This window comes from Mesoplodon bidens, assembly GCF_964165515.1.
Source record: "Mesoplodon bidens genome assembly, chromosome: 2".
NCBI classification, from domain to species: domain Eukaryota; kingdom Metazoa; phylum Chordata; class Mammalia; order Artiodactyla; family Ziphiidae; genus Mesoplodon; species Mesoplodon bidens.
This window is the reverse complement of record NC_138177.1, coordinates 6,306,827-6,329,827: the sequence shown is the minus strand read 5'-3', so window position 1 is coordinate 6,329,827 and position 23,001 is coordinate 6,306,827. Positions and strand designations below refer to the sequence as shown.

The following is a 23,001-nucleotide window of genomic DNA, read 5'->3' as shown; positions in this document are numbered from 1 at the left end:
GTTCTTGAATTGTTTTCAAAATCTACCCCCAAATTAAGTCTATTTAAAATACTTGAATATATTATATTATTTTATTCCGTGGTAAGTTTATATGTATATATAATGATCTATAGCACAGTATTGTCTATCTATATGTAAACATAAGTATAAATTAATATGTATAACATTTGAAACCTGTGTCTCTATTATGTACTCAACTAATCACGGTTAATCTATTCAAGCTTACTAACGTATCCAGCAAGTTCGGTTACTAAAATCACCAAATTATATAAAAAAGTAAAAATTCACCACAAAGATTCACATTTTAAAGTGAATAAATCCTCATAACAAGTAGATGATAAAAAGGAAATTCTTCTGTTCTACAGAAACATGAATGTAATAAGTTACCAGTAACTTCAGAGACATAACTTACAATCAAAATGGGAATTTGAGGCAATTCAAAGGATCTCATTCAAGGCCCAACTTACCAGCAAATTTGATATGGAATTTATTTTCAGGCTTTAAGATCTGGACATACAAAGGGCAATTTGGAGCAAAATCTTTTACAGCCCATGCTCTCAAAATTGTTTGGTGATCCTGAAATGATAAAAATCAAAATATCATGAGCTAAATTGAAAATTTTATAATATGTTAAGTAAAAATCGTCAGTCAGTGTGTGAAATGGTCATATCTACAGTTTAAAATTAAGCATATGAAATCATTCATTGTGAGGTCTTACTATTAAAGATAGTTATTATTTCTATAAAAGAGATCAACAATACCTAATTCAATCAGTAGTAATTATCAACACTTAGGAAATTAGCAGAGATTAAGAGGGAAGTCTCTTGACAAGCTTAAAAATAAATTTCCCAGAAAATACTTGAGGGGCAGAAACCTTCAGAAATGCAGCACAACTGTTAGTTTGTAATAACAATTTCCATGGAAAAAAATATGGACATAAAATAATTTTAACATAGTTAGAAAGATTGGTAAAAGGGGAATGACTGTAGTGACTATTTGTGAGGAGAACACATTAGTTTACTTTTTATATGACAGTAAAGATAAAAGGATTTTGACTGTGTGTGTGTTGGAAGACCAATAACTTTCAGATATTAAAAAATAACAGAAAAAAATATATTTTAAAAAAGATGCTAAGACTGAGGAAGGCAGTGAAAATCATGCTTACCATGAAATTTTACACATAGTGTCACCCTATAAATTATTACTTAATTAACTGAATAAATCAAAGCAAATTACAGCTGTCCCTCAGTTTCCAGGACTCTCCGTGGACAATAAAATACAAGGATGATCAAGTCCCTCATATGAAATGGCATAGTACTAGGGGCTTCCCTGATGGCACAGTGCTTAAGAATCCGCCTGCCAATGCAGGGGACACAGGTTCAATCCCTGGTCTGGGAAGATCCCACAGGCCGCGGAGCAACTAAGCGTGCGAGCCACAACTACTGAAACCCATATTCCTAGAGCCCGTGCTCTGCAACAAGAGAAGGCACCACAATGAGAAGCCCGAGCACCGCAATGAAGAGTAGCCCCTGCTCACTGCAACTAGAGATAGCTTGCAGGCAGCAACAGACCCAACGCAGCCAAAAATAAATAAAAACAAAAAATACATTTATTAAAAAAATAAAATGGCATAGTATTTGCATCTAACCTATATAACTCCTCCCATATATTTTGAATCATCTCTAGATTATGATAATATTTAATACAATGTAAATATGATGTTAATAGTTGCTGGCAGGCAGTAAATTCAAGTTTTACTTTTTGAAAATTTCTGGCATTTTTTTCAAATATTTTTGATCCACAGTTGGTTGAATCCGAGGATGCAAAACCCTCAGATACAAAGGGATAACTGTACTGGAGAAATTTGCTACTCAGTTACATTTATTTTATTTATTTGCTTTTTTATCAAAGTATAGTTGATATACAACGTTATATAAGTTACAGGTGTGCAATATAGTGATTCACAATTTTTAAAGGTTATACTCCATCTACAGTTATTATAAATATAAAACATTGGCTATATTCCCTGTGTTGTACAGCTTATTTTATACATAATAGTTTGTACCTCTTAATCCCTTACCCCAATATTGCCCTCCCTCTACCCCTCTCCCCACTGGTAACCACTAGGTTTGTTCTCAATAAATGGTAGTCTGTTTCTTTTTTGTTATATTCACTAGTTTGTTGTATTATTTAGATTCCACATATAATGATATCATACAGCATTTGTCTTTGTCTTACTTATTTCACTGAGTATATACCCTCCAAGTCCATCCATATTGCTGCAAATGGCAAATTTTCATTATATTTTATGGCTGAGTAATATTCCATTGTATATATGTACCACATCTTCTTTATCTTTTCATCTGTTGATGGACACTTAGGTTGCTTCTATATCTTTGCAATTGTAAATAATGCTCCTATGAACAGTGGGGTGCATGTATCATTTTGAATTAGTGTTTTAGTTTTTTTTTTCAGATATATAACCAGGAGTGGAACTGCTGGGTCATACGGTAGTTCTATTTTTAGTTTTTTTGAGAAAGTTCCACACTCTTTTCCACAGTGGCTGCACCAATTTACTTTCCCACAAAGAGTGTACGAGCATTCCCTTTTTTCCACATCCTCATCAACATTTATTATTTTTGTTCTTTTTGATAACAGCTATTCTGACAGGTGTGGGTGATATCTCATTGTGGTTTTGATTTGCATTTCCCTGATGATTAGTGATACTGAGCATCTTTTCATGTTCCTGATGGCTATCTGCATGTCCTCTAGCCACAAAAATCAGAGAAGAAAACAAAATAAAAGAACTCCAAATTGGAAAGGAAGAAGTAAAGCTGTCACTGTTTGCAGATGACATGATACTATACATAGAAAATCCTAAAGATGCCACCAGAAAACTACTAGGATTCATGATGAATTTGGTAAAATTGCAGGATACAAAATTAACATACAGAAATCTGTTACTTTTCTATACACTAACAGGGAGAGAAATTAAGGAAATAATCCCATTTACCATCGCATCAAAAGGAATAAAATATCTAGGAATAAGGAGGTAAAAGACCTGTACTCTGAAAACTATAAGACATTGATGAAAGAAACTGAAGACCACACAAACGGATGGAAAGATATATTGCGTTCTTGGACTGGAAGAATTAATATTGTTAAAATGACCATAATCCCCAAAGTAATCTACAGATTCACTGCAATCCTTATCAAAATACCAATGGCGTTTTTAACATATCTAGAATATATAACTTTAATATTTGTATGGAAATGCAAATGACTCCAAGTGTCCAAAACTGTCTTGAGAAAGAAGAACAGAACTGGAGGAATCACACTCCCTGACTTCAGACAATACTAGAAAGCTAATCAAAACAGTATGGTACTGGCACAAAAACAGACACATAGATCAATGGAACAGAACAGAGAGCCCAGAAATAAACTCACATATGTATGGTCAATTTATCTGCAACAAAGGAGACAAGAATATACAATGGATAAAAGACAGTCTCTTCAGGCTTCCCTGGTGGCGCAGTGGTTGAGAGTCCGCCTGCCGATGCAGGGGACACGGGTTCGTGCCCCGGTCTGGGAGAATCCCACATGCCGCAGAGCGGCTGGGCCCGTGAGCCATGGCCGCTGGGCCTGTGCGTCCGGAGCCTGTGCTCCGCAACAGGAGAGGCCTCAACAGTGAGAGGCCCGCGTACCGCAAAAAAAAAAAAAAAAAGACAGTCTCTTCAATAAGTGGTGCTGGGAAAACTGGACAGTTACATGTAAAAGAATGAAATTAAAACACTCTCTACCACCATACACAAAAATAAGCTCAAAATGGATTAAAGACCTAACTGTAAGACCAGAAACCATAACACTCCTAGAGGAAAACATAGGCAGAGTACTCTTTGACATAAATTGTAGCAATATTTTTTTGGATCCATCTCCTAAAGCAAAGGAAATAAAAGCAAAGATAAACAAATGGGACCTAGTTAAACTTAAAAGCTTTTGCACAGCAAAGGAAGCCATCAGCAAAGCAAAAGACAATATACAGAATGGGAGAAAATATTTGCAAGTGATATGACCAAAAAGGGTTAATATCCAAAATATATAAACAGTTCACACAACTCAACATGAAAAACCAAACAACCTGAATAAAAAATGGACAGAAGACCTGAACAGATATTTTCCAAAGAGGACATGCAGATAACTAATACATTTAAACAAAGAAAGCAAAAATATGTTCTAGTGTAGCACTGTCCATACAATAGCCACTAGCCAAATGTGACTGTTTAAACTTAAATTTAATAAAATTAATTAAAATTAAGAATTCAATTCTTTATCACACTAGCTACATATCAAGAGTCCAAAGCAACATGCAGCAAATTCAAAGCTGTATTGGATAGTGGAGATATAGAATATAGAGCATTTCCATCATCACAGAAAGTTTTATCTGACAATGCTATAGGGAAAAGGAGGATTAAAAATATAGGTAGATCTGAGGGACTACAGTGCAGAAAGAAGAAACTGTTGTCAATGGTTTGTAACTTTAAGTTGCATGAAAGTTAATGAAGAGTAAACCAGAATTATTTACGTGAACAGTGTGTGTCTTCCAAAACATAACAACAAGCCTAATGTGGTGTGATAGTTAATTTTATGTATCAACTTGACCAGGTCACAGGGTGCCCAGGTATTTGGTTAAACATTGATCTGGCAGACTGGGAAATACCAGAATATGGAGAGGCAGAGAAGAGAAACCACAGACTGTGTGTAAAAATTTACACAACATTGGCTGGCCCCTGAACAGTACATACATGGGGCCAAATAAAAGCAATCTGAACTAAGATTTGAATCACTGCCAACTGCAAGGGTGATATAGTTTTCCTTTTGAGTTGGATCAAATTAACTGCTTTCTAAAACAAGAACATCAATACTCCTGGAGGAATACAAGAGAATCCAAGGCTTCACCACAAAGCACAATAAACAGAAAACAAAGCAAAATTACTGAATATATGAAGTGGCAGAAAAATGTGACCTATTTTCATAGGAAAAAAACAAATAAAACAATACCCAATAGCTGCTAGCCTCTAGATGTTCTAGATGCTAAAATTATCAGACAAGGATTAAAGCAGCTCCTATAACTAAGATCAGTGAGGTAAAGGAAAATAATGCTTGTAATAAACAGAGAAAAAAATCAGTAGAGTAATAGAAAATACTTTAAAAATTAAATAGAAATCTAAAATATCTGGAAAAATATTCACTGGATGGACGTTGAGATAGAATGGAAATGACAGAGGAAAGAGTCAGTGAACTTGATCACAGATCAATAGAATTTATCCAATTTGAAAAACAAAGAAAATAGGAATGGAAAAAGGCACAGAGTTCAGGGACTTTTGGAACAAATGTGAAAACATCTTAAGTAATGTAAGTGGACTCCCAGGAAAGGAACAAAAGATAAATTAAAGCAGAAAATTATTTGAAGAAATAATGGTCAGAAACCTCCCAGTTTTATGAAAGACACAAATTTACAAGTTTAAGGAGTTCAGCAAATCCCAAATTATATACACAAAATGATAACCACACCTAAGCACATTGTAATCAAACTTTTGAAACCGAAGATAAAGATACTATCTCGAAAGCAGCCAAAGAAAAAGTCTTAAGACCAAGGACTCTCATCAAAATCATGGAAACCAGGTGACAATGAAACAATAGCCTAAAGTTCAGAATGATGAGGAAACAAAACAAAAACTTGTGAAACCAGTGTTTTATATATAGAGAAAAATCCTTCTAAGAGGTGAAATAAAGGACTTTTCCAATAATAAAATCTAACAAAATGTGCTGCCATCAAAATCATGCTACAAGAAAAGTGTAAGAAACTCCTTCAAGCTAAAGGGATATGATACCAGAGGGAAAGTTAGAACTTCAGAAACCAGAGAAGAGTATTAGAAACGGTTACCATTAGAATGAATAGAAAAGACTATTTTCCTCTTAATATCTTAAAAATATATGTCTGTCTAAAGCAAAATTTATAGAAATGTCTGTGGGGTTTCAAATTTATAAAGATAACTGACATCTGACAATTACAACATAAAGGAGAGCAGAAGAGGAATAAAAGCAAAGTATCTCATTTTAAAAAGTGGTATAATATTAACATGAATTAGAGTATAAAAAGTTAGTGAAGTGTATTGTAGTCCCTAGAATAGTCACTAAAAAATATTCTAAAGGTATTTCTAAAAAGCCAATAAGTATATTAAACTCAAATTCCAAAAAAAATTCAAATGATTTTTAAAAAGTAGAAAAGAGGAAACAGAGGAACAAACATCAGTGGGAAAAAATAGAAAACAATTTAGACTTACAGCCAACCACAAGAATGATGATATTAAACGTCAATGGACTAAACATACTAAAACATAAAGAATATCAAAAGGACAAAAGAAGTAAGACCCAACTATGAGCTATTAAGAAGAGATGCATTTTAAATATAAAGTTACTGATAGGATAAATGAAGTAGATAATAACAAGAAAACAAACAACACAATTTAAAAATGGGCAAAAGATCTGAACAGACATCTCATCAAAAGCATGCAGGGATGACACACAAACATATGGAAAGATGCTCAACATATTATGTTGTTAGGAATTGCAAGTTAAAACAACAATGAAATACCACAACACACCTACTAGAATGACTAAAATCTTAAACAGTGACAACACCAAATACTGGTGAGGATGTGGAGTAGTAGAAGTCTCATTCATTGCTGGTGGGAAAGCAAGATGGCACAGGCACTTTGGAAGACAGTATGTAGTTCGTAGCAGCACTATTTACAAATCCAAGGTGTGGAAGCAACCTAAATGTCCACTGACAGATGAATGGATAAAGAAGATATGGCATTTTTTATATATAACCACAGGTCTGTTCTCTATGTCATCAAGTCTGTATATATATATATATAATTTGGGGTTAGCAGATGCAAACTACTATATATAGAATGGATAAACAATAAAGCAATATATAGCACAGGGAACTATATTCCATATCCTGTGATAAAACATAATGGAAAATAATATAAAAAGAATGCATATATATGTATAACTGAATCACTTTGCTGTACAGCAGAAATTAACACAACACTGTGAATCAATAAATACCTCAATAAAAAAAAGATGTGGTATATATATACACAGTACAATATTACTCAGCCATAAAAAAGGATGAAATAATGCCATCTGAAGCAACATGGATGGACCTAGATATTATCAGACTAAGTGAAGTAAGTCGGACAGAGAAAGACAAATATCATATGATGTCACTTATATGTGCAATCTAAAAGTATAATACAAATGAACTTATTTACAAACCAGAAATAGACTCACAGACATAGTAGACAAACTAATGGTTACCAAAAGGTATAGCAGGGGGAGGGGAGAGATAAATTAGGAGTTTGGGATTAGCATATACACACTATTATATATAAGCTAGATAAACAGCAAGGACCTACTGCATGGCACAGAGAACTATATTCATTATCTTGTAATAACCTACAATGAAAAAGAATCTGAAAAAGAATATATATATGTATATGTGTATATACATATACGTGCATATATATGTATGCATGTATATAACTCAATCACTTTGCTGTACGCCTGAAACATTGTCTTTCATTACTCTCAGCATCAAGTCCAAACTTCTTAACAAGGCTTGCAAGACCGTTTACTCAACTGTCCCCAAACTACTTCCCCAGCCTTTGGACTCTTTATTCCAGTGACAAGGCATTCTCCCCTCCTGAGACTCCAGGAGTTCCCACGTGGAACAATTTACCTGGAACAATTTGTCATTCACTCTAGGAAGTCCTTTCTTCGGACTGAAGTCCACAGTACTTGTTCCCACTGTATTCTGTCTCTGCTTGATCATACCATTAACCCCACATATTTTTTTTCAAGTTTATCCCCACTAAACTATGAGTGCCATGAAGTCAAGGGCCATGTCTATATTTTACTCACCCTAAGCAAAACCCTAGCACCTAGCTTTCATTTGCATTTCACAGATGAATAAGAAAAACAATATTTATTTCATAGGGGTATTGTGAGCATTCAGTGAAATAATATAAAGACCAGCAGACACATAGAAAGCATTTAGCAAATATTTCAGTTCAGCAGATAGATGGGATGAAGTACCTATCGTAAAGGCTCAGAAGCCTTCTTTATTTTATTCATGCATAGTGCCCTACCAAGATATAAGCAATATCTATGATCCTGTGAGCGATGCATTAAGTGAAAAAAAGGAAAAAAGATCAGTACACTATGGCATAAATTTCACATAAGGAACAGAAAATAAATATTTTCCTACTACAGGTAATAAAATTGGAACAGAAACAAGATTTTTAATTCATTCTTCTAAAAGTAGAGGATGATATTAATTTTTTTTAACTTTCCTTGCTGACAAACTAATCTTCAAAAAAGATACTCTATTTAATTTTAACCAAAAAGTAAAAGTGCCAACTTTGGAATAAGTAACCTATGATAATAAAGGAAGGTAGCATAGGGTATGTTTAGGGCATCCTAGTGTCCATTGCTACTGTGAAAACAGAACATTTCACCTATATTCAGTTCACCTAAAAATCAACTTGACTAAAATGTCTTCATAAAATTCAACTTTAATAATTTGAAGCACGTAAAAATTATTGTTGGCATGTTAAGGACCTAAAATAAATCACTGTATCTACTGCAGGTATTTTTTTTAATGGAACTCCGAATGACCATCAAGGAATTGAGACATTTCAAGTGAAATTTTATACATGGATTGTTTCCCTCTCCTCCATAAGAATTTGTAATCTTCATTACAGTCTCAGAGTCTGTGACCCAGAAAATGATAAGATATTGGTCTGGTCAAAGGTCACTTTCAACCCAATTTTCAATTTATAAAATACATCTGTAGCCCTTAGAAATGATACACTTATTTTTTTTTTTTACATTTTGAGTATGTTTTGCTAATTTATCTATTGGATACTTTTGTAAGATGACACTAATTTATAAATTAAAACTGAATTATGAAACTTAATATTTGAAAATAAATATTTATAGGCAACTGAACAAAGACAAAACATTTATTCAAGAGAGAGTAAAAAGTCTTGCCACAGACTGGATAACAAATCTTTCCTAGAAACACAAATGTGTTGTTTTATAAAAAATTCTTGTTAAATATAATCCTTGCCCAGAGAACAATTTACACTCAGAAAAGCTTGTAAAGAGTTTGCATTAGATTAGACTCAAAAGCACCTGAGTACATAAATCTGTTTTATTCACATTTAGGTTGTCATAAATTATAAGGTTAGATTATATATATAGATATCTATCATGTAAGGGATGAAATGCAATTCTTATACAAAGTATCTATAACATATATCATCTATAATTAGTTGGTCTAACTTTATGACTGAATTTAAAAACTACAAGATTTCATTGTAGTTAATTATAATTTATATCTTTGGAGAAGCAGGCTTCAAATTTGATATATACTTATTATAACTACAAAAGTAATTCAGAATGTTCCTAAATAAAATACTTGAAAAGAAAACATATAACCAAAACCCTTAAGATACAAAAACATTAAAATACATTGCTGCCTTTTAGACTAGGAAACTATTAGGAAGAAAATGATCAGGCCATCTAGCTTTAGTCAAACACCTATAGGCTCAGCAGTAACTCGGTCTTCAAAAATAATCTGCACCACAGGCAAGAATAATTAAAGAAGCTTTAGTCTTGCATTCTGGACCTTGGTATCAAAACTCATAGAGCTGTTAGCATAATTTTATCTCCCTGCCATGTTTAAAAAGAACAGTTTTTACATTATGTCTGGGACCTGCTAAAGAGAAAAACCCCAGGTCCAAAATGGCATCACTTGTGCTAAAGTCCATGATACCAACCTTAGATTTAATACCTAACCTGCATTTTTGACCTTTACCAGAAGTGTAATCTTAATCAATCAGTTTGGAAATTTCTGGTCAGCACCAGTGAGGTAAGATGCCACGTGGGCCCTTCTCCAACCCCACCAGAGGAAGAGGTAATCTGCAAGGTAAACCCCTTGCTGATTTCCAGGCCCCAAATATCCCTTTCTTTCTTTTGTAATGACTTCCTGGATCCATCCTCCTTTCTATAAAATCCTTCCATTTTCTACCACTCCTCAGAGCTCCCTTCTAGTTGTTAGATGGGATGCTCCCTGATTCATGGATCACCTATTAAAGCTAATTAGATCTTCAAATGTCCTGGGTTGTATTTTGGTTTTTGACAGACTGAAAAATTATCTTGGATTCCAGTTTTAAGATTACTTGTACTCCCTTGCTCTTGACAATGACTTCTCAGGGATTGTAATCCTACCTTTGAGTTCTGAGAGTATACTAATTCTCACAGATATGTACTGGCAAAAACCTGACTGCCTGTCTGAATTTCTAGATATAAAGTATTCTTAGAATGTTACTGGAAATTTTGGGACTGAGAAGGAAGTCAACTATAGTCAGTTCACATGTTTACTTTCTCTTTCCTTATACAGAATCTATTTTGGACTGTGCTTCTCAGAGCTGAAATCCTATACTGTTTTCTAGTTGGTCTGAGTTCCAGCCACTTATTCAAAGCTCTACATAGTGCCTTTGGCTTATTTAAATCCTCTCCCAGGTTCTGGAGGAATCCACCCTGAACACCAAATCCAACTCCAGACTGTAATCCTCTTGAGTCTCCTTCATTTATTTATTCTTTTTAACAAAGTTATGATCATAGTGCTCAAAACTTCATAAAATCATTGACAAATGTCAAGTGAATAATAATGAAAGCGATTCATAAAAAGGCTAGGCTATCATGAAACTGTGTAACTGAAGTCCAGTGATGATCTGTCAAGAATTTATCAAAAAGTATTTCTGGACAGATTAAAACACAAATAATACTAGTGACCCCAGGGAGTCCTAGCAAGTTTAAAACCCACAGTTTAAAATTCTGTGATTTTATAAATTGGTAAGAAAGATCTTTTTGAGAACAGGTTAACCATTAGATTTAGTAAAAAGCAAAATAAAATTGCAAAACCTCTCTAAAGAATTTAAGGTACATTTAACTAGGGAATAAAATAATAGAAGGATTATGTACTACAGTGTTGGTTTTTTTGTTTGTTTGTTTGTTTTTGTGGTACACGGGCCTTTCACTGTTGTGGCTTCTCCCGTTGCGGAGCACAGGCTCCGGACGCGCAGGCTCATGCGTCTAGCCGCTCTGTGGCATGTGGGATCTTCCCGGACAGGGGCATGAACCCGTGTCCCCTGCATCGGCAGTCAGACTCTCAACCACTGCGCCACCAGGGAAGCCCCTATTACAGTGTTTTAATGCCCCAAATGGATCTGCTTAAAACAAAACAAACTTTAAAAAAAAAGTTTAAATTGTGAAGGGTAAAAGAATATGCTAACCAAAATATTCCTCTTTAGCATAAGGATTATTTTGAGCTGATTATTTTTGAGAAAAAGCAGACACAGGAGGAGTTCTTAAATCGGAGTAGAATTTATCCTTTTGTAAGGGCAATTTATATTCAAAAGGGAAATCTCCATTTGTAAGGATATCTCTCTCTCTGTACCAAGAAGGATGACTGTAAATCACAAGAAACTCTATATCAATAAGGAAGGCACCAGACTTGAATCTGCATGACAACCTTACTGTACCTTTCCTGATAACCTCCCATAACTAGCCTCTCCTCTCCCAACTCCTCTCTTTTGTCTTTAGTTGAAGATAGTATTTGAGGTGGTGGCTTGGACCCTTTGGGGGAGTCTTACTCAGTCTTCCTAGGTATCGCCCAGGTACACGTGAGTTATACATGTTATTAAGCTTCGGTTTGTTTTGCTCTCCTTAAGCAGTCTTCTGTTACAGGGGTTCTCAGCCACGGAAGGTATTGAGAGAATGTTAAGGGAAGATTATTTTTCTTCCCCTGCAACTTCAGACATTTTATTTCAGTTCTTTTCTCACGCTCTCTGAAAGGGTCATCCAGGGAAATTACTGTCTGAGCGCTCAATGATTATTTGCATTCTACTCTAAGATCCCATATATTCCAAAATGCATGTAATAATCAAAAAACAAAACCTTTGATATTTAAGAGGAAAGCTAGGGCTTCCCTGGTGGCACAGTGGTTAAGAATCCACCTGCCAATGCAGGTGACATGGGTTCAAGCCCTGGTCCCAGAAGATCCCACATGCCATGGAGCAACTAAGCCCATGAGCCACAACTACTGAGCCTGCGCTCTAGAGCCCGTGAGCCACAACTACTGAGCCCGTGAGCCACAACTACTGAAGCCCGTGCACCTAGAGCCTGTGCTCCAGAACAAGAGAAGCCACCGAAATGAGAAGGCTGCGCACCGCAATGAAGAGTAGCCCCCGCTCGCTGCAACGAGAGAAAGCCCGTGCCCAGCAAGGAAGACCTAACGCGGCAAAAAAAAATTTTTTTTGAATAAAATTAATTAATTAAAAAAAAAAAAAACAGGAAAGCTAACCATATGGTCTAAGATACAACTTTTTCTGAGAGTTAGAATACCAAGTCTTTGGAGTTGGATGACCAAGATGGCCTTAAAGTTCCCTCAGGTTTGACTTTCTTCAAAACTATAGGCCCCTGGCCTCCCTTTTCTTAGAGCATTTACTTTAGAAAACTTTCAATTATAAATTCTTTCTCTGTGCCTTTGAGATGTAAATCTTCTGGTCTCTCACCAGATTTACAAGAGAGAAAAGTCTTTCTCAAGGGCCTGGAGGTCATCTCTGTGAAATGTGATCCTCAGAGGTGAAATCTTCCTGATCTCCAGCCTCTGTGGCCAGAAGACAGCTGAACTTTCATACACAGCAGTCAGCAAATGATGGCCTAATCACACTGACCAAGCTCCCCAACCCAGGACTTTGCCACTAGCTCACCCCAGAGTGTAAAAATCCTCCAGCCTTATGCTTCAGAGGAGTTGAGTTCAATCTTTCTCCCTGAGGCCTTTAGTAGTCTTCCTTTTGTTAATCTACCAATTGGAGCTAGTAAGAACTTCCTTGCAGGATTGTCGTGAGAAATGCATCACATGCATGATATGTATAAATATATATAAGTAGTCTCTAGCCTGTAACTGATATTTAGTGATGGCTAATAAATGAGGGTGTTATTGTGTAGTTCTTTTCTCTTTATATTCCCAAGAAGCAAGAAGTCTAAAAATCAGTAGTGCCAAAAAAGCTAAAAGAGAAAAGCAGACATTATTGTTTTTTTCAGAACCAGATCACTTTAAGTAAAAATTCATATGCCTAGTTCAGCTAAGAAAATCAAATTCTTTCACCACTGCAAAGAAAGGCTATTCAGAAGGTAAATCAATGATGCTTCCTTCATTATAATGACTCAGAGAAGAGACTTAGCTTTGAACAAATCATTAAATTGAGCACATCTACTGATAGAGTGAGTGAACAAGATGTTCAAAAGTAAAGCGTCTGAACCTTAGAAAACATATCACAATATAAGACACCCTCCTTCCATCCTTTCACTGCCCCTTACTTCCCAGCTCACTGTCTAGGATGGTGATTCCAATGAGTGTCTGACATCATAAGCAAATTCAATCTATTGACACTACCAATATTCATTCCCTGTTACCTCTATACCCTCATCTTCGTTTTGCTTCTTACCAGCTTACACCAAACGTTTCACCAAAATAACCAAACCCTTGTATAAACAGGCCGTTTGCTTGTCTCCCTCACCCAGGCCTACTCTATAGGCAAAATTACAACCTTGCTGAATCCAACGATTCATCTACTGCAAAGAACAAAGAACAGTTGGCTGGGCGTAAACACAAATAGATGATAAATAGGTCCTTCTTTAAATTCATAGTCCATAATATCATCCAGGAGGTGAGCATTGTCCAGGAATTCCACATTTGTCCAGTCCATCCCCTCTCCCACTATTTTAGAGAACTATTTCATATCTTCTTCTCTCATCTCAAACCTCTACCATCTGATGATTTCAACTTCTATAAAAAATAATAATAATAATAAAAACCAACATAGAAATGGTAAGAGAAGGACTTCCATAGCTCTATCACATTTGACCATATACTTGTCTCTGGATCTATATAGCTTGTCTTCCCTGTTTTTAAAATACATGAGCATTTTACCCATTTATTTATCAAAGGAAAATATTCCAATTTTCCTTTTCCTGCATCATTCATTTTACTCTCTCTGGTAGATCACTTCCTTTAGCATATAAGACTCGCTAAAAATTTTCCCACTTAGGAATAAAAAATACGACACAAATGAATCTGTCTGTGAAACAGAAACAGAATCAGGGACATAGACAATAGATTGGTGGTTGCCAAGGGGAAGGGGGTGGGAAAGGGAAGGATTGGGAGTTTGGGATTAGCAGATGCAAACTATTATGTATAGGATGGATAAACCACAAGGTCCTACTGTAGTGCACAGGGAACTGTATTCAATATCCTGTGATAAACCATAATGGAAAAGAATATGAAAATGAATCTATATATATATGTATACCTGAATCACTTTGCTGTACAGCAGTAATTAACACAACATTGTAATTCAACTATATGTCAATAAAAAATAAATTTAAAAAAAAAGAAATGGAAAAAAATGTTCCCACTTAAAACCAATGGGCAAATATTACCCATCAGTTGCTGCCTTATTTCTCTGCTTCCACTTACAGAAAACACTTCTAAAGACTGTAATTGTTGTCTCCACTTCCTCTTTGCTATTCAATTTTTAAACTTCTTTTCTCATATAAGAATTTAAAACTATGAATCCCTCTTTAGGCACTACTTGAGCTGCATCCTACAAATTCTGAAATGTTGCATTTTTCATCACAATTCAATTAAAATATTTCTAATTCTCCTTGTTATTTCATATTTTATCCATGGGTTAAAAATGTATAATTTAATTTTTAAATATGTGGGTATTTTCCTGCTATAGTTTTATTATTGGTTTCTTATTAAATTCTATTATGATCGAGACACTACTCTGCATGTTTTTTAATCTTTTATCTTTTCTGTCATTTCTTTTATGGTCCAGCACACGGTCCATCTTTGTGAATGTTCCATATTCACTAGATAAGAACGTGTATTCTGCAGTTGAGTGTAATGTTCCATATGTCAATTGATCTAATTGATGAAAATGAGTTCAAGTTTTTAATAACCTGAATGATTTTCTTTCTATTTGTTCTATTAATTACTGAGAAATACTGAAATTTCTAACAATAATTTTACCTTTTTTTTGTTTCCTTTCTGTTCTGTTATTTCATACTTCATAAATTTTGAGATTTTATTATAAGGTGCATACACACTTAGGAGAGTTATGTCTTCTTCATGAATTAATCCTTTAATAAATATAAAATATTTCTCTTTATCTCTGTTAAAAGTTCCTGCCTTTGAGGTCTTCTTTATCTATTTTATATGGCCATTCCAGCTTTTGTATGACTAGTGTGCACACAGTATATCTTTTTCCATCCTCTTACTTTTAACCTAATTGTATGTTTTCCTTTTGAGTGAAATTTCTGTGGGTAGTACTTTATTTGGTCTTTCTTTTACTTATCCAGTATGAAGATCCCTACCATTCAATACTGAATTTAGTCCATTCATATAATTCACAGAGTTATTAATATGGTTGGGTTTAAGTTTACTATCTTGTTGTTTTCTACTTGTCCCATTTGTTTTTTGTTCTTTTCCTTCCTTTTTTCAGATTAAGTAAATATTTTTAGTGTACCATTTTGTCTTCTGTTTTATCTTTATCATGGTCATTCTGTTTTATAACATAAATCTCTATCAAACTCTTCATTTAAATAATATGTAAAGTGCAAGAATCTTATTACAGTATATTTCCACCATCCCTTTCCAATCTTTGTCATATTATTGCCATTAATTTCACTTCTACATTTCTTACAATTCCATGACTATTTTTTTGCCTAAAACAATAAATTATATTAAAAAAATTAGTCATTTATATTTACCTACATATTTACCATTTTTGCTCTCTTTATTTCTTCGTATAAATCTAAGTTCTCAGAAGACATCATTTATTTTTGTTGAAGAACTTTAACTTTTTAAAAAATGTAGTCTGTTGGCAATAAATGTTTGTATAAAAAATGTTTTTATCATGGCTTCTTTATTGTGAGATACTTTTACAAGAAATGAAATAGTATATTGACAATTTTTCAAAGCACTCTAAAACACTTGTCCAAAATTGTCTTCTGTTTAAAATTGTTTATTCCTCTGTATGTAATGCATCTTATAGCTACATAAGTTTATCTTATTGATTTTCAGAAATTTGATTATTACAAGTTCCAGTGCAGTCTCTTAAGTAATCATACTTTAGAGATTTGTTTTATGAATCTGTGGTTTTATAATTTTTGTCATAGTTGCAATAATTTAAGCCATTATTTTATTATTTGTTTTCTGCACAGAAGTGGAAACTTCCTTTCCATATATTCAACCACATCAGGGAACGTTGATTTCATCTTTTTCCAGAGGCAGACCTCCCTTCTTGCACTCCCTTCTTGCTTTTGTCCCAGAATCTGCTTTGACCATAACCTTGGGAATTCCCATTCCCTCCCCTGAGTTGTATTCTGTCTTCACTCACTCCCTAGTTTTGGTAAAACACATCTCCCAGCAGTCTCCTGAGAACTGTGCATTTTTGAAACTTTTTAATATCTGTAAATATCTTTCTATCTTCTTACTTGTGGAGCCCTACATCAAGGACACAGGACAAAAATTCTGGAATTAACCGAGCCCCCATAGCAACTGTTGCCATGTGCTCTCCTAATCTAAACTGGACAGCCCCCCAACTCCATGTTAGGTAAAATAATCACCATGTAGTAACCTTGTAGCACCCTGACCAGTCACCTAATGCCATCCTGCCAGCAGGAATTTTCTTTGTCTTGAGGCTATAAAAGTTGGCCACTAGCCCACAAAGGAGGTCGGCTCTCCCTGGTCTATCAGGAAGTCGGCCCGCTGTATTTGCAGTGCCCCTCACTAACTCTGCTCTTTCTTTTCAATAAACTCTCTTTTCTAAAACACTTCCGGTCTGGAAATTCTTCTTCCAACCCACGCTCGGACCACGACATTACTGAAGTTTTGCCAGGATACAGAATTCCAAGTGGAAAAGTACTTTCCCCCAGAATTCTGAAAGCCTTGACCCACTGTCTTCTGGCTGCTGGTATTACTGCTAAGTCTGAAAACATTCGAATTCTCCATCCTTGGTTTTGAGTGTTTTCTTCTACTTTACCTTCTCTTCATTTTCATTCTTTCCTTCCTCTTGGTCCTTCTCATATCTCAATTTCTCTGGCAAGCATAACTTTTTTAGTCATTAATCTCTAATAAGTGGCCCCTCTTGATTTGTCAACTTCAGTCTGAGAAATTTGTTTTAACTTCTGGGTTTTTTTAAATTTTTATTTTGTTTTATATTTTTGCTAATAATTTCCCCCATTTTCTAGACCTTGTTCCTTAAATTCTTACTATATGGATATTGCTTCTTCCTGACTACTCCTTTAATTTTCTCTTGTTTTGACTCCCCTTTTCCATTAGTTGGTTTTATTGTTCATTTTATTACTCTTCATTTTTCAATGTCCTTAGATTTATCTTCTAAATATTTTATTTAATTTTTCATTTGTTACCTATACTTAATTTCCAGAAGCTCTTTTTGGTTCACTGAATGTTCTTGTTTTGTTTTGATTTGTCTTGCTCTATAGCCTACTATTCTTGTTTTATTTATGTATACTCTTCTCATCTTCTCAATTACTAAATTACTAAAAATAGGATATTTATTACATATTTTGAAATTTACTTATTCTCCCAGAATTCTATGGCAGTATTTGTGTTTTCCCTTAATTCCTCTTTTCTCTATGCTTTTTGTATGTCTGTTACTTGGTTCCTTCTTTTTCTTCTTAGGAAATTCCTTAAATGTCTAGTGATCACTGTTGTTTGAACATATGTAGGAGTGAAGTACTCAAAAACTGTTTGGGACCTGAGTGAATGCAGGAAGCTTATTTTCACATCCTATGTACACACACACACACACACACACACACACACACACTTGGCCAAGAATGCTTCCAGTCCTGATGTGTCTACCAAACAGTCTTGCTGCACCAACCAGTCCAATACCAAGGGAGCCCTGCTGGTTGTTCCTGGAGGCGCCCCACCCCACCATCTGGATCACGCAGTAGCCTGAGCTGTCTCCACCATAAGTAGGCAGAGGAAACAGTCTCCTGCATTTCCTGTCCCCCAACTGCTTCAGTAACTCACACTGACCTTCTCTGAAACTGCACAGAATCAGAGGATTTTGCTTCCAATGCTTCATTCCCAGAGGGCATCAGTGGGTCAGGACTCTCTGCCACAAGCTAATTTCCCACTCTTTCTTCCTGGGCAGCCAGAAAGTGTTTATTTTGGCCAAATTCGCCAAATAGTAAACCTATTTTCCCAGGATGGGGAGAGGGACCAGCCATGGATGTGTGGAGGGGTTCAGGGAATCTAACTGTTTCTCCTCCAGACTTTTAATCACTGTTCATATATTTAGTACCACGTAAAACCCTACTTACAGAGGCATCTGGTGCCTCTATTTCCTGCGACTTTTGAGGCTCCATTGCAGAAAAGAGCCTGCATCTGATTTGTTTCCTCTCTCAACTTAAATGTTACCTTCCTTCTGTCTGTTAAGTCAGTTACCACCCGACCATCTGCTTTCTAGCTTCCAAACTTGTATTAAGGTCTCCTCATCTACCATCTCCTTTGTCTTGACGAGTGAAGTCTTTTTATGCATTTCTTGTAAATTTGCTAGAGTGTCAGGAGGAAATGGAATGCATTTGTTTAATGGAAAGCTTCCAAATTCACCTTGTAAAGGGTACTCTAAAAGACATTAGGTGATTATTTCCTAATGTTTACTCCCTTTGTTACATAGATACTGGAAGACTGGAAGTATTTTGAAACTAAGCTCCCACTGGAGAGGCCCAAGATTCACAATTACATAAGTTAAATAATCATAGAAACATAAGGTAGAGGATGTTCAATTCCAGTTCACTTATTCAATAAATATGTTTGGAGTATCTAATGTATGGAAACAATTAAGAAACCATTGCAATAGTGCGTAAGTGGACCGAGGAGAATCTGGTCTGAATTAAGACAGTAACTGTGGAGAAGGAGGGGAGCAAGTGAATTTTAAAATATATATTTTTAAAAAATAAATATTTTACAAACTTTGCAATCATTTGTTTGGTCTATGGCCTTGCATTAGTTTGCTAGGGCTACAATAACAAAGTACCACAAACTGGGTGGCTTAACGAAAATTTATTGTCGCATCATCCTGGAGGCCAGAGTCCAAAATCAAGGTGTTGGTAAGATTGGTTCCTCCTGAGGGCTGTGAGGGGAGTGTGTGTCCCAGGCCTCTCTCCTGGCTTAGAGAAGACTGTCTTAATGTGCATGTGGCGTTCTCCCTGTTATCTCTCTGTCACCACATTTCCCTTTTTTACAAGGACACAGCTCATATGGGACTAAGACCCACTCTAATAAACTCATTATAAGTTGATTATCTCTATTAAGACCTTATCGCCAAGTAAGTTCACATTATGAGGTGCTGGAGGTTTGGACTTCAACACACGAGTTTTTGAGGGACACAATTCAACACATAATAGTCCTCTTCAAATGAAGGATGAGTAAGCTCGTTTAAAAATGAGTAAAAATTTTAGTTAAATTAGAGTGAGAACAACACAAAGCCTGTCACATTCAGGACTTGCAATTCTAAAGTAATGTACCAGAGCACACCTATTAGATGCTTCAGAAAAGTGCAAATCATGTCCCTAAAAGACCCAGACATATTTTGCTTTTTCCCCAATCACTACAGAAGCCACCAAGGTTCTTATCTGTCTGTGTACCACAGTTATGACTACCGATGAACTTACTGGCTTAGAAACACAGGAGTTAACAGTACATCCTCAACATAGAATAATAAAGCACTTTTTAAAAGTAATAAAATTTAAATGCATTTAAAAAATAGAAGTTATAATTTGGTAAATTATAAGATTTAATTTAATTATGAGTTTATAGAACTTTAGACCTAAAAAATGTATCATGGAGATCATATAAGCCAGAGATTTCCAAATTGGGAGGTGCTTCATAATCACCTGGAGATCTTTTAAAAATACACAGCTTCCCAATCCCCACCCTGCATATCCTGAATAGAACTTTCACAAATGCATATTTTTTTAGAAACTCTCCAACTGATTTTATGCAGAATGCCTGATCCATCTGCCTTGTTTTTAAGTTGAGGAAATTGAGATCATTTGAACAAAATCACATAGCATAGGATATATTTAATTAAAAATGATCTAGTTCTGTTTATATATGACTCATTTCATTTTGATCAACTGAAAACCCAGGGATTAGTGATAACTACTTCAAGAATACTTTCGTTGATACAGTCAATGATGCAACTATTCTTATATTTTGGCAAGATAGTTTAGAGATATTTACTTCCGTTTAGTAAAATTTTAAGGTCATCAATACTTAATATTGGCAGATTAAAAAATAAATTAATTAAAAATCTTCTAAGGAAAGAAGAACAATTTACAAAAAGACATTTTAGAAACTTACAGAGGATGTCCTATCTACTTCACAACGGCTGCTCAGAATAAAACAGGCCTCAGCATCATCCATCCTAAATGCAGATGGAAAAATAAAATAATCACACACTGACATATCTGTGCATATCTATGCATTATCGGCAAAATAGAATTCCAGTGCATATAAAGTACGTGTAAACTATGGACATCCTTAGGTTTAAATGAAAGTAGTATTTCTACAATCTTGACTATATTTGACTGTAAACAAAATAATTGTTGCAGATTGGCTATATAACTCAACAGCTTATAATGACAGACGTTAAAAAAGAGTCAAATTTTATTTTCTCTTTTATCATTATATATTTTTTTTCATATATATACTTCGTGTAAATTGAGGGAGTTGTATTAGCCTTTAGTTTAGAGTGATTACATCTTGGCTTCAGTATGTCAACAAAACTAAGAGAGAGGAAACAAAGCTGCCTAGTATTTGTAAGCCAAATTCTACTGTACATTTATATTTCCTGGAGATGAATCATCAACTGTTCCAAACCCTTTCCTTTCATGCTAAAGTTCTATATTTCTTAAATGTACTGATAAACAGTAATTACGCTTCAGTGCTTGATAAGTAATGTTCTAAAAACATAAAACTGTGTATTTTCAAAATAAGGAATTATTTATCTTTCTGGTTCATTATGATAAAAGAATTTTTCCCAAAATATTTTCTATGAAAAATCCATGGAATTAGACCAAAGCAAACAGTTCTGGAAAAATGTGAAGTAGTCATGGTTATTAAGACACTATGAGCATTGTATAACATTTTCTAAACGTCATCTTCAACAAAGCAATTCAAAACTCATACAACTGACCTTTGGAACTGGTTTGGAGAATCCTACTCTTTGTTTCTTGCATGGGGAATTGTACTGAAGAATGTATTAGTTAACATTAATTCCCAAATTTTCATGTGACATAGGATAAGAAATGAACATAGAAATGGTGTCTTCTTTCTTAATTCAGCTTTTTGAGAATTAACACCCTGCTACCTCTCACTCATCCACACTTTTCTTTTTTATTCTTATGGAGGAATGCTTCTTGCAAATGTGACTGATTTTGCTAAGAAACCATTATTAACACTATTAATACTAAATGAATGTGTTAATCCTAGGTAGTATCAAGCTAAGATACTAATAACTAATCCTAATGGCTTAGATTAATTTATTAGGTAGTCAAAAGACTTCATTTAACACAGAAATTCATACTGACCATAATATGTGCATGACTCATTTTTACCCTATGAAGAACTTAACTCATTATAATAAATTAAGCGTATTGATTATCTATGCAGATGAATATAAAGATCCAAGTTATGTTACTGTCTAAGCAACTATTTCTTTACAGTTCCCAAATAATAAGTATAGATAGCAAATAGCAAACACCTGTGTTTTACTTGAGGTACTGGGAGAATCTGACTTATTCTAGAACTGTCATGTATAGTGACAACGTATATGAACTATGTAATCCACAACAAATACTAATATTGGGTGGGTCAAAATGTTTGTTCCGTATTTTGGGTAAGATGGCTCTAGTATGGAGAAGGTGCTGCGACTGATTGAATGTGTCAAAAGTGGTTTGTGAAGTTTCGTGCTGGAGATTTCTTGCTGGATGATGCTCCACAGTCGGGTAGACCAGTTGAAGTTGATAAGGATCAAATTAAAACAATAACTAAAAATCAAAATTATACCATGCGGGAGATAGCCGACATAACCAAATCAAGCTTTGAAAATCATCTGCATCAGCTTAGTTATGTGAATCGCTTTGATGCTTGGGTTCCACATAAGTTAAGCAAAAAAACCTTCTTGACCATGTTTCCACATGTGATTCTCTACTGAAACGTTATGAAAATGTTCCATTTTTAAAACAAACTGTGATGGGCAAAGAAAAGTGGATACTGTACAACAATGTGGAATGGAAGAGATCATGGGGTAAGTGAAATGAAGTACCACCAACCACACCAAAGGCTGGTCTTCATCTAAAGAAGGTGATGCTGTGTATATGGTGTGATTGGAAGGGAATCTTCTATTATGAGCTCCTTACAGAAAACCAAACAATTAATTCCAACAAGTACTGCTCCCAATTAGACCAACTGAAAGTGGCACTCGATGAAAAGCGTCCAGAATTAGTTAATATAAAATGCATAATCTTCCATCAGGATAACGCAAGACCTCATGTTTCTTTGATGACCAGGCAAAAACTGTTACAGGTTGGCTGGGAAGTTATGATTTGTCCACCGTATTCCAGACATTACCCCTTCGGATTTCCATTTATTTCAGTCTTTAAAAATTCTCTTAATGGAAAAAATTTCAATTTCCTGGAAGACTGTAAAAGGCACCTGGAACAGTTCTTTGCTCAAAAAGATAAAAAAGTTTT

General features: G+C 34.9%; 1 protein-coding gene across 9 annotated transcripts in view; it reads right to left on the bottom strand.

Moving 5' to 3' along the window:
• KCNT2 (potassium sodium-activated channel subfamily T member 2) overlaps positions 1 to 23,001 on the bottom strand; it is a 354,137-nt gene that overhangs the window by 145,698 nt on the left and 185,438 nt on the right. For all 9 annotated transcript variants that reach the window (XM_081225686.1, XM_081225691.1, XM_081225687.1 and 6 more), the window contains 2 exons: positions 20,609 to 20,672; positions 468 to 576 (listed from right to left, as the gene is read on the bottom strand). In XM_081225686.1, coding sequence (XP_081081812.1) covers positions 468 to 576; positions 20,609 to 20,672 — 173 coding nt within the window. The remainder of the gene's footprint in view (positions 1 to 467; positions 577 to 20,608; positions 20,673 to 23,001) is intronic.